Consider the following 16,836-nt stretch of genomic DNA (forward strand, 5'->3'; position numbering starts at 1 on the left):
TCTATATCTACCTTGCATTAATCCTTTTTTAATGGTTTTTTTTTCCCACTTTTGTGTTCTCTGTCTCTTTATCCACCTATATATGATTTTTATCCCTCATTCTCCTTTTCTCTCACCCTCTATTCTCGGTCACCTTCTTTTCACCTCTCATCTACTCACTGGTTTTTCTAATCTCCCTCTCATCCCTTTTCCAGGAATCCCATTGCCCAATCCAATCTGCCTTTCTTCTTCTCCAGTTTGCTATCCCACCTCTATCTTTCACTCAGTCCCTAAGTCCCCCAGTTCTATCTTCTGTACTCACCTTCTCAGCCCTCATCTACCCTCCATTGCCTCTCATCCCCTAATCAGCACCAGCTCAATCCCTATCTCTCCTTCCTTTCCTGGTCTCCAGGTCATTCTGTCTTTTACTTTCTACCTTGTCTTCTATTGCCTCTCTTTGACTACATTAACTCAATTTCCATCTTCACTCCACCCCTTCAGAGACTTATCTACTTCCTCTCTCATATTCTTCCACTCACCAATCCTGGCCTTGGTCGCACACACAGAACACAGATAGCCACTGTTCAAATAAAGAATAAGCAACCACAAACTCAACGTACTAATGTAGACAAAAATAAACTGAAACCTGAAATTTCCAGACTCTGCATGCAGAGAAAGAAATGCATTTCCTCCTGTACATTACAAAATAACAACAGCAGATATAAATTCTCAAAACTGACACAATTCAATCACTAAACTGAAAATAAAATAATTTTCCTACCTCTAATCCAGGGGCGTAGCCACGGCTGGGCCTGGGTGGGCCCAGGCCCACCCAGTTTTGGTTCAGGCCCACCCAGCAGTGGAGGCAGCGGAGCGGAGGGAGCAGGCTGAGCTCCGATCCCGCATCTGCCTCCCCAGCCCGCCACTGCCCCGCCGCCACCGCCCGCCCGCCGTACCTTTAAATATTACAGTTTTGCTGGAGTCGCGGGCAGCCGGCATTGAAGACATCGGCAGGCTTACGCCGGTTCCAGCAGCCATCGGCAGGCTTACGCCGGTTCCAGCAGCCTTCCCTCTTCCCTCGTTGCAAGTCGGATGATGGCTCCGCCCTCTTCTGACGTATTTCCTGTATCTACGAGGGCGGAGCCATCATCCGACTTGCAACGAGGGAAGAGGGAAGGCTGCTGGAACCGGCGTAAGCCTGCCGATGTCTTCAATGCCGGCTGCCCGCGACTCCAGCAAAATTGTAATATTTAAAGTTACGGTGGGGGGGGCGGCAGGAAGGAAACAGGGCAGACGGGAGAGAAGGGTTGCTGCACATGGTGGAAGAAGGGGAGAGGAGGGTTGCTGGATGGAGGGAAGGGGAGAGGAGAGTTGCTGGACATGGTGGAAGAAGGGGAGAGGAGGGTTGCTGGATGGAGGGAAGGGGAGAGGAGGGTTGCTGAACATGGTGGAAGAAGGGGAGAGGAGGGTTGCTGGACATGGTGGAAGAAGGGGAGAGGAGGGTTGCTGGATGGAGGGAAGGGAAGAGGAGGGTTGCTGAACATGGTGGAAGAAGGGGAGAGGAGGGTTGCTGGACATGGTGGAAGAAGGGGAGAGGAGAGGACAGGGGAGAGGAGGGTTGCTGGATGGAGGGAAGGGGAGAGGAGGGTTGCTGCACATGGTGGAAGAAGGGGAGAGGAGGGTTGCTGGATATGGTGGAAGAAGGGGAGAGGAGGGTTGCTGGATGGAGGGAAGGGGAGAGGAGGGTTGCTGGACATGGTGGAAGAAGGGGAGAGGAGGGTTGCTGGATGGAGGGAAGGGGAGAGGAGGGTTGCTGGACATGGTGGAAGAAGAGGAGAGGGCAGGGGAGAGGAGGGTTGCTGGATGGAAGGGAAGGAAGGGGAGAGGAGGTTTGCTGGACATGGTGGAAGAAGGGGAGAGGGCAGGGGAGAGGAGAGTTGCTGGACATGGGTGGATGGAGGGGAGGGTAGGGGGGAGAGGAGGGTTGCTGGACATGGAGGGGGAGGGAGGAGTGAGGAAGGAGATGAGATAACAGAAAAGGAAGAGAGTAGAAAAACTGCACATGGATGAAGAAAATAGGCAAAAGGTGGATCCACTGGACAGTCAAGTTTGCGGAGGACCCAGCTTTTACTTACGGATGTAGGACAAGAAATGAAGAAGAAAGGCGGAAAGTAAACAAATAAATGGAAAGGAAGCCCTGGAAACGGAGTTAAGAGGACAGATAGCAGCAGAATCGGATACTGGGCCAGCACAATCAGAAAAACAAAGTCACCAGACAACAAAGGTAGAAAAGATCATTTTATTTTCATTATAGTGTTTGGAATATGTCCACTTTGAGAATTAGGTGTTCAACATTAAAAGTTTATTTACTTATTTATGACATTTTATCCCACATTAAACATGAATTAGGATGTTTTGTGGCTCTACATGAGAATTGTGATATTATGATCCCTTATTTCAATATTGTTGACGGTCTGCATTTTCCGTATGGGTGGTATATTGGTGTATTAGGTTCTGCCCAGTGTAATATTTATGGTACAGTAAGATTCTGAGTGTGTTTTTGCACAAAGTTGTGCATAGTGTTTTGCAGTTGAGCGATTGTGGTTAGTATATGCTTTGAGCAACCACTTTATTCTTTGACATATGATACATAGCTAATATCTAAATTTAATAAAAGGTATTAATTGTGACATTTATTTATTTTTTTTTCTGTGTGTGATCAGACAATTATGGATTTAAGCTCCACCCCTGGCCCCACCCCTAACCCCGCCCCCTTTAGCCTCCCCAAACAGTTGGGCCACCGACCGCCTATGCACGGCAGTGCTTCCCAAACGCTGCCCACCGCCGCCACGATCGCAGGATTTACCTCCCTCCGTCTCAGCACTCAGCAGCAGCGGTAGCGAATCATACACGCTGCCTCCTTCTAACCCGGAAGCGGCAGAAGAGACGCTTCCGGGTTAGAAGGAGGCAGCGTGTATGATTCGCTACCGCTGCTGCTGAGTGCTGGGACGGAGGGAGGTAGATCCTGCGATCGTGGCGGTGGTGAGCAGCATTTGGGAAGTGCTGCCGTGAGAGTGAGGGAGGCAGATGCGGGAATGGAGCTCAGCCTGCACTGTAAATTTTTTTTTGGGGGGGAGAAGAGGGCTCCGGGCGGGCAGGTAGAATCGCAGGACATGGATGGGAGCGGGAGGGGCGAGAGGAGAATCGCTGATGGCTGGAGGGAGGGGACAGGGGAGAAAAGAGAATTGCTGGGTAGGGTATAGATGGATAGAGGGGGGCAGGGGCAAGAACAGAATTGCTGGGTATGGCTGGATAGGGGCAGGGCAGAGAGGAGAATTGCTGGGTATGGATGAATGGAGGGGGGCAGGGGAGGGAAGAGAATTGCTGGGGATGGATGGATGGAGGGGACAAGGGGAGAGAGAAGAGAATTGCTGGGTATGGATGGATAGAGGGGGGCAGGGGAGAGAAAAGAAGGAAAGTAAAGAAATAAATGGAAAGGAAGCCCTGGAAACGGAGTTAAGAGGACAGATAGCAGCAGAATCGGATACTGGGCCAGCATGATCAGAAAAACAGTCACCAGACAACAAAGGTAGAAAAAAATCATTTTATTTTCATTATAGTGTTTGGAATATGTCCACTTTGAGAATCAGGTGCTCAACATTAAAAGTTTATATTTATTTACTTATTTATGGCATTTTATCCCACATTAAACATGAATTAAATTGGAACCTGGGATCATTTAATTTTTTTTTCCTGGAGACAGTAATGCATTGCCCCCCCCCCCCCCAGGCTCTCTCCCCGGCTATAGCCAGCTCTGCAATTTTGAGGGGAGGTGCACCGGTGGATGGGGGGGTGCAGAGGTGGACCGGGGAGAGAGCCTGTTGTTAAACATTTACCAGCACACCACTGTCTAGTGCCCACCCATCCAACCTGTTGGCCCACCCAAAAATTGACTTCTGGCTACGCCACTGCTCTAATCATCATGTTCCCAGTCTCTGGTTCCATTTCCCTCTGTCTGTGCTCTTAATCCTGTTTCCAGGGCCTCCTGTCCATTTGCTTTTTTTTGTTTCTCACCTACTTTCGTCACTTTCTGTCTTACATCCATCTTTAGCACTGATGTTTCACATTTAGTTTCTTTCGTTTTTCTGCCTCGTTCTCAGATCTATCTAGTTTTCCACCTCTTCTCATCTATCAATATGCAGCAATCCGCTTTCCCTTCCTTTCTGTGTGTAGTGCTCCCCCTCTCTTTTCCTTCCATTCATATGCAACATTTCTCCCTCCCCCTTCCATATGCAGCATTTCCCTCCTCTGCTTTCCCCCTTCTTTTCCTAAGTGCAGTATATCCCTCCTTTCCTTTCTCTTCCATCCATGTGCAGCCTTTCCCCCCTCCCTTCCCTCCTATCCATGTTCAGCCTTTGCCCCCTTTCTCTCCCTTTCTTTCCTTCTATCCAAGTGTCGCATTTCCCTCCTCTCCCTTCCCTTCATGGCAAGCCTTTTCCCCTCTCTCTTTCCTTCCTTTCTATCGAAGTACAGCATATCCTTCCTCTCCTTTCCCTTCATATGCAGCTGTGGCATAGCCACAGGTGAGCCTGGGTGAGCCCTCAGGCCCACCCAACAGTAGCACATGTTTAGCGGTAGCTGATGGGGATCCCAAGCTCCGCCAGCTGAAGACTTCCCCCTGATAGTAATGAAAACGCTACTCCCCATGATACTGGCACCTGCGCATGCTCAGTTTTCAGTGCATGCCTGCTGCAGACTGCCAAGGTGGAAAGAAGTATTTTCCCAGCAGCTGAGAAATTTTTTCGGTGGTGGTGGTGGTGCCCAGCCAGTCCTTGGTCTTTTCCCAGTATGGCATTACTTATGTACTTATGTACCCAAAATCTGTTGTCTGGCTACGCCCCTGATATTCAGCCTTTCCCCCTTTCCCTTTCAAAGTGCAGCATATCCCTCCTCTCCCTTCCCTCCTATCCATGTGCAGCATTTCTTCCCTCTCCCTTTCCTTTCTTCCTATCCAAGTACAGCATTTCCCTCTTCTCCCTTCCCTTCGGTCCATGTGCAGCCTTCCCCCTCCTTTCCTTCCCTCCTGCATGTCCAACATCTCCCTTTTCTCTATCCTCCCCCTTCCCCCACCACATGGGCCCTACAAACTTGTGTGAAATGCCAGGGAAGAGAAGTAGCCAGAGCCCAGTAGTTTCCCTGGGGTGGGAACCTGTGTTTAATTATCATAAGTACATAAGTAATGCCACATTGGGAAAAGACCAAGGGTCCATCTAGCCCAGCATCCTGTCCACGACAGCGGCCAATCCAGGCCAAGGGCACCTGGCGAGCTTACCAAACGTACAAACATTCTATACATGTTATTCCTGGAATTGTGGATTTTTCCCAAGTCCATTTAGTAGTGGTTTATGGACTTGTTCTTTAGGAAACCGTCTAACCCCTTTTTAAACTCTGCTAAGCTAACCACCTTCACCACGTTCTCCGGCAACAAATTCCAGAGTTTAATTATGCGTTGGGTGAAGAAACATTTTCTCTGATTTGTCTCCAGGAGTTGATTACACATGGACAGAAAACTGCTAAGGTCAGAGAGAACCTTGCAGAATATTTCTAAAGTATATGAACTTGGTATGTGTCCAGAAGGGACCTGAGACGGCATTAGTTGCCACAGTGTTTGGACCTGGCTAGGAGCCAGCCCCATGAAGAATACTGATTAGGGCTATATTGAGTGAGAGAGACTAAGCCTGTGAAGTAACAGAACTGACTACAGCCTTTTTGCTGTACATAAATAAAATACTTTTGACTTTTAACTGGAACCTTTATGTGTGTGTGTATGCCACATTTCTATGAAGTCCTGCAGCCAGCCGCGAGCCACACTGCCACAGGGAGCACTTACCACCTCCTGTGTCCTAAGTCTGCATTTTTCAGTTAGTGCATGTTAAGTACATAAGTACATAAGCATCGCCATGCTGGGACAGACCAAGGGTCCATCGAGCCCAGCACCCTGTCACCAACAGCGGCCAAAAGAACAAGCAATTTGTCCCGCCCATCCTAGAAATACTGTATTCCCTCGTCCATTCAATAACATTCTATGGCTTTTTCCTCCAGGAAGCCGTCCAACCCTTTTTTGAAGTCCACTAACCAGCTTATAATCAAAAGTGATCGCCGGCCATCTTCTGACACAAATCGGGAGATGGCCGGCGATTTTTTAAAAGCGGTGAAATCGGTATAATCGAAAGTGGCATTTTTGACTGCATCGCCACTTTCCCGTCGCTTCGCCGGCGAAAGTTCAAGGGGGCGTATCGGTAGATAAGCGAAGGCGGGACATGGGCGGGCATAGGCATGGCTACCAGATGGCCGGCTTTCGCCGATAATGGAAAAAAAAGCGGCGTTAAGCAGTATTTCACCGGCTTTACTTGGTCCTTTTATTTTCACGACCAAGCCTCAAAAAGGTGCCCCAACTGACCAGATGACCACTGGAGGGAATGGGGGATGACCTCCCCATACTCCACCAGTGGTCACCAATCCCCTTCCAAACTAAAAAAATAAAACTAAAAACCTTTTTTGCCAGCCTATATGCCAGCCTCAAATGCCGTACCCACCTCCATGACAGCAGAATGTGTTGTATCCTCCGACAGCCTTTCCCTGGTTGCGATGTGGCTCTCGGGTGAGTGTGACACCTTTTCTGTTAGGTGCCCTGCAGAGTCACATTAGCAATGCATTGTGTTGGGTGTAGGGTACTGGGCTCTACTCCCCTGGTGCTTTTCCCCCCCTGCTAACTGGGTCAGAGCGAGCCCTGTTTTGTTTCCTGTTGTAGTCCATGCGGTAGTGGCCATTTTTGTAAGCCAGTTTTAGTTCCCTTTCCTGTGTTACCCACGTTAGAGAACGTAGTTCTTACCTTGCATGGTGCTGAAAGAGGGCATTGTACACCATTGTGCCAGCTCTGACCTACTGCTAATCTTAGTACCAGGGGACTCTTTGCCAGTGGGGCACAACCTCTGATCTGCAGTTAACTGTGAGTAAACGTGCCTATTTCAAGAAAGGACTTTTTCAGAGAGATTAGTTTTCAGATGTGAACTGGTATGCCAAAGTTATACAGCAGCAATAAGTCCTAGAGGCTGTATGCAGGTCCCTGGAACAATTTTAGTGGGTGCAGTACATTTGTAGGTAGTGGGTTTGGGGGGGATTGGGGGCTCAGCTCCCAAAGTAAGGGAGCTATGCATGTGGGAGCTTTTCTGAAGTCCAGCGCAGTGACCCCTAGGGTGGCTGGTTGGTGTCCTGGCATGTCAGGGGGGCCAGTGCACTAAAAATGCTGGGTCCTCCCACGGCCAAATGCCTTGAATTTGGCCGGGGTTTGAGATGGCCAACATAACTTTCCATTATCGCTGAAAAACAAACCAGGCCATCTCAAACCTGGCGAACTCCATGGCATTTGGCTGGGCTAAACCGTATTATCGAAAAAAAGAGATGGCCGGCCATCTTTTTCGATAATACGGTTCCGACCAGCTGTAGCGCCGCCGCCAACATAGATCGCCAGCGATCTATTTGGCCGGCGACGTTCGATTATGCCCCTCCACGTTAACCCGCCTTAACCACCTTTTCCGGCAGTGAATTCCAGAGTTTAACTACTCATTGAGTGAAGAAAAATTTCCTCTGATTCATTTTAAATTTACCACACTGCAGCTTCATCACATGCCCCCTTGTCCTAGTATTTTTGGAAAGCGTAAACAGACGCTCCACATCGACCTGTTCCATTCCACTCATTATCTTATAGACCTCTATCATATCTCCCCTCAGCCGCCTTTTCTCCAAGCTGAAGAGCCCCAGCCTCATCAGCCTATCCTGATAGGGAAGTCATCCCATCCCCTTTATCATCTTTGTCGCCCTTCTCTGCACCTTTTCCAATTCCACTATGTCTTTTTTGAGGTGCGGCGACCAGAATTTAACACAATACTCGAGGGGCGGTCGCACCATGGAACAATACAACAGCAGAATAATATCCTTATTTTTGTTTTCAATCCTTTTCCTAATAATACTCAACATTCTATTTGCTTTCCTAGCCGCAGCAGCACATTGAGCAGAAGTTTTCAACGTATCATCAATGATGACACCTAGATCCCTTTCTCGGTCCGTGACTCACAACGCTGAACCTTGCATGACGTAGTTATAGTTTGGGTTCCTCTTTCCCATATGCATCACATTAACTGAATAATGCTTCCATGCCCATTCCACGTTGATATGCTCCCTCCAAAAAGTAGTTAAAAAAATATAATTATCGAGTTCCGTGCCTTCTTGTTCAGATGGGGGGGGGGGGGGGGGGGGGAAGGGTTAGGGAAGGAGTGGGGGGTGAGATATGGTTTCTTAAAAACCTTAAAAGTTTTGAAATTGCATCATGTTTACCTTACATTGTCAGGGCTGGAATGGGAGATTGTTCTTTCCAATGTATCTGTTGCCTCTGTAATTTTACAAATATTTCCTGTAATGCTATATTGTTGTTAAATGGATGTTTTGAGCTTAGTGCATGCTAACAGGCAGATTACTGCAAACAAATTTTAATGCGTTTTGCAGTGAGCCTTTTCCCACATACATTAGGGCTTAACGCCCTTTAGTAAAAGGGCCCCATAAGAAGGTTGTTCAAAAATATGTATATAAACACATATACACACATTGACTGATTTTGTGGGGACACCATTAAAAACTCTTATATCAGGTGTTTCAAATTGCAATCCTGCAGGGCCCCAAACCCTGCATATTCCAAAATGCATATGCATTAGAGATTTTCAGGATATCTCTATTGAATACACATTAGATATATTTGCATACAATAAAGGCTGTGCATGCAAATATCTCATGAATATGTATTGCCTCCCATGCAAGTAACTACAACCGTTATTTTCTCATTCAACTTTATTGTAAAACATCATTATTTAAAAAAAATCCTCCTATTCTTAAATCTACTCAGCTTCCCTATGCTGCTTATATCAAAATACATTCATGCACATTCAACCTAATCATTCACACTCTACTAACACTAAAATATAATCACCCTCAATCTTCTGAAGGAAGAACATACATACATATACAAGCTGCATTCTATTTTAACAAATATTTGGCTTACAGCTGCTCTCCTTTTCTCTTATATTTTTAATGTATTGACAACTATAATAACACATTAAATGCAACTTAAAGAAGACCAACTTATTATGACTTATATGTCCTTCATTAGATGCATCTCACAGATGACCAACTGCACCTGATGTCAAAGTGCTTATAACATATTCATGAGTCAATCCAACAATCCTTATTCCCTTCAGTAGTCGAGTGGTGAACTTATATCCTTTGACTTGAATCCTTTACTGTGCTCTTACAACCTGACGGTACTCTGCTCAGTTCTCTTTTTGAATTATACTGCAGTTCAAGCTGGGGTCAAACCTATTATGGATAGTTCACTAAAAGGAGCATGCAGGACTTGAAGGGAAGACAGCGGCGGCCCAGCACCAGAGCTGGACAACGCTTCAGCTGGTGGGGGTTGGGAACCTCCGCCAGCCAAAGTATTTGCTGCAGCAGTGGGTGGGAAGCGGCAGGGCAGTGGGGAGGAGTGGCGAGGCAGCAGGGAGTGTGGCAGTGACAGACCAAAATGTGCCCCCACACCTCGGACTCTGGCCCCCTTCCACCGCAAGTTCTGGCTACACCCCTGCTCTGGTGTCTTCAGATTTTTCTGCTTATCTTAGACATCTTAACCAAGCAAATTGTATGCGCTTTCAACTTGTTTGCTGTCATTGCTTCCTTCCTTGCACATGCTTTTTAATCACTGAGATTGCAATTTTATACATTGCACTGTTTGTCTTCAGCACTTTGTTGGTAATTTGTTTGCACTCTTTACTGTCCCTCCAGGTACTGGGACTGCTGGTGTGGACACTGATAGCTGGCACAGAATACTTCCATTATCCCGCCCTTGGCTGGGTGATGTTCGTAGCCGTTTTTTACTGGGTTCTTACTGTCTTCTTTTTAATCATCTATATTACAATGGCATATACCAGGATCCCGCAGGTGCCATGGACCACAGTGGTAAGTGAGGGCGCAAAAGCATAAACACCTAGACTACTGGGGCATGCTTTGTCAGGACAGTTCATCTTTTTCCTTTTATTAAGCAGTGTTATAAATCCTGCTGTTACTATTGCAGGGCACTCCAAAACCCCTTAAGATTACCCTCATTCATGGGTTTATTAACAGAATCCCAGTTCACTGACAGTTAACCTTTTTCTTACGTTCTCAGTAGCAACCCTACTGTTAAGCTAAATATGGCTTCATTAACCTAACCCACTGGATCTGGGGCTTGGTTTGGATATTGCTGTGCCTACAAACTTAGATTAAGGAATGCTTCATGTGTGTGGATGGAGATTCAGAGAAATATAACATGCTGCTTTATAAGTGGAAGACTTACCAAAATATGTTAACTGTCAGTGCATTTCAAGAAAGAGGAAAGTAGAGGAGTGTGGTAGCCGTGTTAGTCCACTCTTAAGGTTATCAATAGAAATCAAACAAAATAAATCATGGAAAAGAAAATAAGATGATACCTTTTTTATTGGACATAACTTAATACATTTCTTGATTAGCTTTCGAAGGTTGCAACCTTCGAAAGCTAATCAAGAAATGTATTAAGTTATGTCCAATAAAAAAGGTATCATCTTATTTTCTTTTCCATGTTTTATTTTGTTTGATTTCTATTGATAACCTTAAGAGTGGACTAACACAGCTACCACACTCCTCTACTTAAGATGGAAGATACCGCATACAGCCACATGAAAAAGCAAATGAACAAACTTTTGGAACACCCAACTTAAAACACAAGCTAATCAGAAGTAAACTTCCATCACAGACTGAAAAGGAACAGAAGGGCACACTTCCCTGTAATTTATCCAGTTGCAAACTATGCCAAAATATTTCACAGGACACCAAAGTCATCCACAAAGGAAAGATATTCAACATAAAGGGATCTTTCACTTGCTCATCTTCCAATGTGGTATATATCATTCAGTGTAAAAAATGTAACGAAGGATGCTATATTGGAGAAACAGGCCAGATGCTTAAGACAAGATTCAATTTACATAGACATCACATAACAATACAGCCAGTAGGGCCCCCACCCCGGTGGGACAGCACTTCACAGAACCAGGACACTGTACCAGTGATTTCACAGTGAGAATACTGAAAGGTAACTTTAAAACCATACAAGAACATAAGATCTTTGAAGTCAGAATGATTGAATATTTTAACACCCAACAGAAAGGACTTAACAAGGATCTGGGGTTCCTAACCCATTATAAACCATAAAGCTGTATGTCTCTGTTGATCACCCCACCCCTCACCTATCCACACCCATCCTGTTAGAATATCAATGATATGCTTTGATGTCCCCATGCATACCTCCGACCCACCCCCATCCTCCCACCCTGTCAGACTGTCATAGTAATGCTTGAATGTTTTCACTTATATACACTGTCAGCTAGCACATTTGCTTATTTCCGATCTGACGAAGAAGGGCAACCTTCGAAAGCTAATCAAGAAATGTATTAAGTTATGTCCAATAAAAAAGGTATCATCTTATTTTCTTTTCCATGTTTTATTTTGTTTGATTTCTATTGATAAGAAAGAGGAAAAAAATTAAAAAGAAGAAACAAAGTTCCACTTAATGTAAATACATGACCTATACCTTTGCATAGCCAGATAGCCAGTTTGGGTGGACCTGAGTCCAAAGTTGGTGGGAATGAAATTTTGTCTCCACCTCTGGCCTCCCCACCCCCTGGCACCCTCCAACTCAAAATGTAAATACCTTAACTGGCAGGTATCCTGAAGCCCCACCAGCACTGTTCCCTCTCTAAGCTGAGTGGGAGTCCTTCACCTACAGTCCTGCCAGTGGAGAGTGCTGTTTCACTATCACATTTTCAGTAGTGAGGGACAGGAAAGCTCTGTAGGACTCCAAGGAACCTATCTGTCCCTAGCGATTGAAAACACATGATTGAAGGCCCCCCCCCCCTCCCCGGCAGCAATGCAGTTGGAAGACTCCCACTGAGCTTATAGGGAATAGTGCCTGCCAGCTGAATACTTCTGAAGCAGCCAGAACTCCCTTTTACCAAGCTCAGCAGTCAACAGAAGCATCCCAGAGCAGTCAATGCCAGCACTTCATGTATGAATGAAAACTGAACATGCGTGGGGTGCTAGTATGTGCAGTTCAGGGATGCTGCCACCAGCTGCCATGCTTGGAAGCAGGGAGTTCTGGATGCCTTCAGAGGAGGTCCATAGCTGGCAGGGCTTGGAGATTCCTGCTAGCTACAGCAAGGGTTCAGGGCTGGTGTTAGACATGCTGGGGCTCAGGGCAGAAATTATGGAGAGGCCCCCTTGATCACCTCTTCTCTCTGCCCCCTTCTTCAATCTCCCCATGTGCTATTACTACCACACACCAACAGATCCTCACCAAATGTAGAACAAGGGATCACAAATTTGAAATAAAAATATAGAGACAAAAAGTGAACTGGTAATCTCAAGAAGTTCAACTTGGCATGAACTGCAACCCTGGAGAAATAAAAACAGAAATGTATTTGCTTTTGTACTTAATACAATGCAAAAAAAAAAACATCTGCCATGCACATTTCCCAAAGCCAACATATATTCCATTTAATAAGTTCAAAATAAAACACTTTTTCTCTAGCTTTGTTGTCTGGACATTTTATTTTTGCATCATGTTGGTCCCAATTTCCCTTTTCTGCTTTACTCTATCTTCTATAATTCTCATTCAGTGACTGTTATTTGTCTTTTCTCTTCTCTCCTCCTGTCTTGTTACATTACATCTGTCTCTGACATGGTGAACTTTCCTCCATTTTTTTTCTCTTCTGCCTCTGTCCACTCAAATTTCACCCTCTTTCTCACCCTTCTCCTTCTTTTGACTTTTCACCTACCTTTCCATCTCTGTCTCTCACCCCATAGCTCTCCCATCTCACTCCTTCCTTCCCCAGCCTCCTAATTCCCTTTGTTGCACATCATATTGCTGCAATTATGCATGCTGTTCTCTAAAGTAGTGGTCCTTAACCCAGTCCTGGGACACATTTAGCCAGTCAGGTTTTCAGAATATCCACAGTGAGTATGTATTCCAAATAATATTACTAACGATTAAAGCTTTGTCATATTAAAACATTTTATTGATAAACCAAAAACATTACTTTCCTTAGCATCAGCAGCAGATGAATTCAGAGACAGGTGGGTTGTGACCATCCACCAGCAGGTGGAGGTAGAGAGCACTGATTTGTTGGATGATGTACTCCTGGAATCCTCAGTATTCGCTATCTCCTGCAGGCGAGTGGGCACTCTTCTGCCTGCTACTGGATTCATCTGGCTGCAGCTTCTGTTCCGGATTTCTGGTTCATTAAGCTTGGGGGTGCTAGGCTGAGCAGTGCTAGCTTTAGGGGGCACACATGGTAAGGCCAGGTCCTTCTTCCACCTTGGAAGACTCTCCAGCCCTTTACCACCTTCACCTTCCTCACAGCACCGCCATCATTAAAGTTCTTCAAAAAAATAAAAAAGGGATTTATCAGAGGTATATCTGCACTACCCGCAGGCATGTATTGCATACTCAATCTTTCCCCTCAATCGGTATTCCTACACCCTTCAAAGTGGCAACCAACATCCACTCAGCCCCACCAGTTGAATTAGCAGAAGAAAAGAGGTTTTAATACCCCTGTTTAAGACGTTGGTGAAGCCCCACCTGGAGTATTGTGTTCAGTTTTGGAGGCCATATCTTGCGAAGGATATTTAAAAAAAGTGGAAGCGGTACAAAGAAAAGCTACGAGAATGGTATGGGATTTGCTTTACAAGACGTATGAACATGTATACCCTGGAGGAAAGGAGAAACAGGGGTGATTTGATACAGACGTTCAAATATTTGAAAGGTATTAATCCGCAAACGAACCTTTTCCGGAGAAGGGAAGGCGGTAGAACTAGATGACACGAAATGAGATTAAAGGGGGGCAGACTCAAGAAAAATGTCAGGAATTATTTCTTCACGGAGAGAGTAGTGGATGCTTGGAATGCCCTCCTGCGGGAGGTGGTGGAAATGAAAACGGTAACAGAATTCAAACATGCGTGGGATAAACATAAAGGAATCCTGTTCAGAAGGAATGGATCCTCAGGAGCTTAACCGAGATTGGGTGGCAGAGCCGGTGGTGGGAGGCGGGGCTGGTGGTTGGGAGGCAGGGATAGTGCTGGGCAGACTTATACGGTCTGTGCCAGAGCTGGTGGTGGGAGGCGGGGCTGGTGGTTGGGAGGCAGGGATAGTGCTGGGCAGACTTATACGGTCTGTGCCAGAGCTGGTGGTGGGAGGCGGGGCTGGTGGTTGGGAGGCGGGGATAATGCTGGGCAGACTTATATAGTCTGTGTGGGAGACGGGGTTGGTGGTTGGGAGGTGGGGATAGTGCTGGGCAGACTTATACGGTCTGTGCCCTGAAGATGACAGGTACACAGTGGTGTAGCAAGGGGGGCTGCCACCCGGGGCGGGGCGGTTCGCTGTTGCACCCCCCCCTGGGTGCAGCACGATGACACCCCCCCCTCAGCGCATCGACACCCCCCCTCCCGACCCAGTGCCTACCCTCCTCTGTGCAACCAGCTCCCTACCTTTAAAAAAAATATCGGAATCTGAGGTGAGGCACAGCGCCTCGCGCCTGCACATAAAAGAAATGTGGACCGTCTCATCGGACCTTCTCTCGCTCTGTCTGTCCCGCCCTTGCGGAAATAGGAAGTTGCGTCAGCAGAGGGCGGGACAGATAGAGTGAAGGAAGGCCCGATGAGACAGTCCACATTTCTTTTATGTGCAGGCGCGAGGTGCTGCGCCTCGCCTCGGATTCCGATATTTTTTTAAAGGTAGGGAGCTGGTTGGACAGAGGAGGGTAGGCACTGGGTCGGGGGGGTGTCATCATGCTGCACCCGGGGGGGGGGAGCTGGCAGGGAGCACCCCCCCTGAGCTGACACCCGAGGCGGACCGCCCCCCCCCCCCCTTGCTACGCTACTGCAGGTACAAATCAAGGTAGGGTATACACAAAAAGTAGCACATATGAGTTTATCTTGTTGGGCAGACTGGATGGATCGTGCAGGTCTTTTTATGCCGTCATCTACTATGTTACTATGTAAATGCTGTTGGTGGTTTTCAGCACTGTTTGTGCTGTATGGGGTGTTGTTGCAGCGCTGCTTCCTGGGATGGCCAGTCTCTCCCTTGGGTGAGTGATACCCTTCTTCTTCTTTGGGGGATGATTCCTGGTTGTTAAATGCTGTTCCCGCTGTGGTAAGTGGTGAACCATGTTGGGGGGCCTGTCCAAGTGGTTGTTCACTCTCGGAGCCTGTCAGTGCAGCAGCAGATTTGGGAGCAAACAAAATAAACAAGTGGTGAGCTCTGAGTTTGTCATAACATCCTGAGCGTGAGAAAGTGTTTCCCACGCTCAGGATGTGCGCCTCCATGCTCAGGATGTGGCCCAGCTTCTTCTTTCATTACCACAGTGTCGGTGGCCATGTTGGATTCCTTGTCATCAGCAGCAGATGAATCCATTAACTGATGGGTTGTATCCGCCTACCAGCAGGTGGAGATAGAGAACACTGAAAAACCATAGTGCCTCTTGGACGGCTAGCCCCAACTGCCTTCAGTATTTCTGTATCTCCCAACAGGTGTGGACGTAGCTTGATCAGCTCCTGGATTTCAGACTGCCTGGGGTGGCTCCTGTGCTTTGCCAGTTGAGCAGGGGTGTTGTGGCTGGTGGTGCCCACTTTAAAGGCATATAGGTTCACCCTTTCCCTGCCTTACTCATTCCCCCCGCCTCCCGGAGTCCCACTGTTGCTGCCTGCCTCCAATTTTCCTCAAAGCGTTTAAAAAAAAAGCGCACTTTTACTGCATGGCTGTTCTGAGGCTTTTCCAGAGATTCTGGTTCTGTGCAGCTTGACCGGCGCGAAGCCGCCATTTTATTACTGTATTTCCGTCCAGTCAGGCGATGGCTGCTGAGGGAGTTAAGCGCTGCTCCCGTTGTGGTAAACGCAGATCAGCAGTGGGGCTGTGTAAAACGTCCTCCTTAGACGCTCACGCTAGTATGAGCAAGGCGAGCGATGTTTCTTCCCGCTCGATGGAGCTGGCAGCGGGCGCCATTGTGGAAGCGCCGCATGTCTCGACCCTCGCGGTTGCGGAGGAGTCTGAGTGCAGGGGGACGCCTCGTTTACAGGCTGCCAGAGGAGCTCCTACATCCGTTTCTCCTAATTCGGAGGCGGAGGGCCAGGGTGAGTTTTTCTCCCCTGAGTTTGTGCTTTTAATGCATAAAGCGTTCATGCTGAAAAGAGCTCTGCCGCAGGTGTCCGACACTGCGTTGCATCCTGGCTTCCTTCCGGGGGCTGAGGCCCCGGGGATGGCTTCAGATGTTATTTCCTCCCCCGATCGTTGGAAATACGCTAAACATAGACGGGTAAATTCCCCGTCTGAAAGTGGCGCATATCCTTTTTCCCCCCTGTGGTCGGGCTGTGGGGATTCTGAGGGGTCTGGCAGGCCCTCAGGGATGGATGATCCAGAGGAGGGTGTCTGTTTGCCACTGGATTTTGATGATCCCATTGCGGTCTGGATTTTCCACCGTGACGAGCTGCCAGCTCTTATTTCTGACGCCTTGCAGGCCCTCTCAATTGATGATCCTGCTGAAGGCGAGGCCTCCTCTGTTAATCTTAGGATGGCAAGTACTAAGAAGCCTACTCGGGCCTTTCCAGTGCATGACTCCATCAAAGAGCTTATTTCTGCTCAATGGTCTGACCCTGATGGGCCACTGAAAGTGGCCAGGGCTATGGGTCAGC

General features: G+C 47.4%; 1 protein-coding gene across 1 annotated transcript in view; it reads left to right on the top strand.

Moving 5' to 3' along the window:
- The window catches only part of CMTM8 (CKLF like MARVEL transmembrane domain containing 8), an 84,164-nt gene that overhangs the window by 58,528 nt on the left and 8,800 nt on the right, over positions 1-16,836 (top strand). The window contains exon 2 of the mRNA XM_030205986.1: positions 9,868-10,041. Coding sequence (XP_030061846.1) covers positions 9,868-10,041 — 174 coding nt within the window. The remainder of the gene's footprint in view (positions 1-9,867; positions 10,042-16,836) is intronic.

The sequence above is a fragment of the Microcaecilia unicolor genome, chromosome 1, assembly GCF_901765095.1.
Source record: "Microcaecilia unicolor chromosome 1, aMicUni1.1, whole genome shotgun sequence".
In the NCBI taxonomy this organism is placed as follows: Eukaryota; Metazoa; Chordata; class Amphibia; order Gymnophiona; family Siphonopidae; genus Microcaecilia; species Microcaecilia unicolor.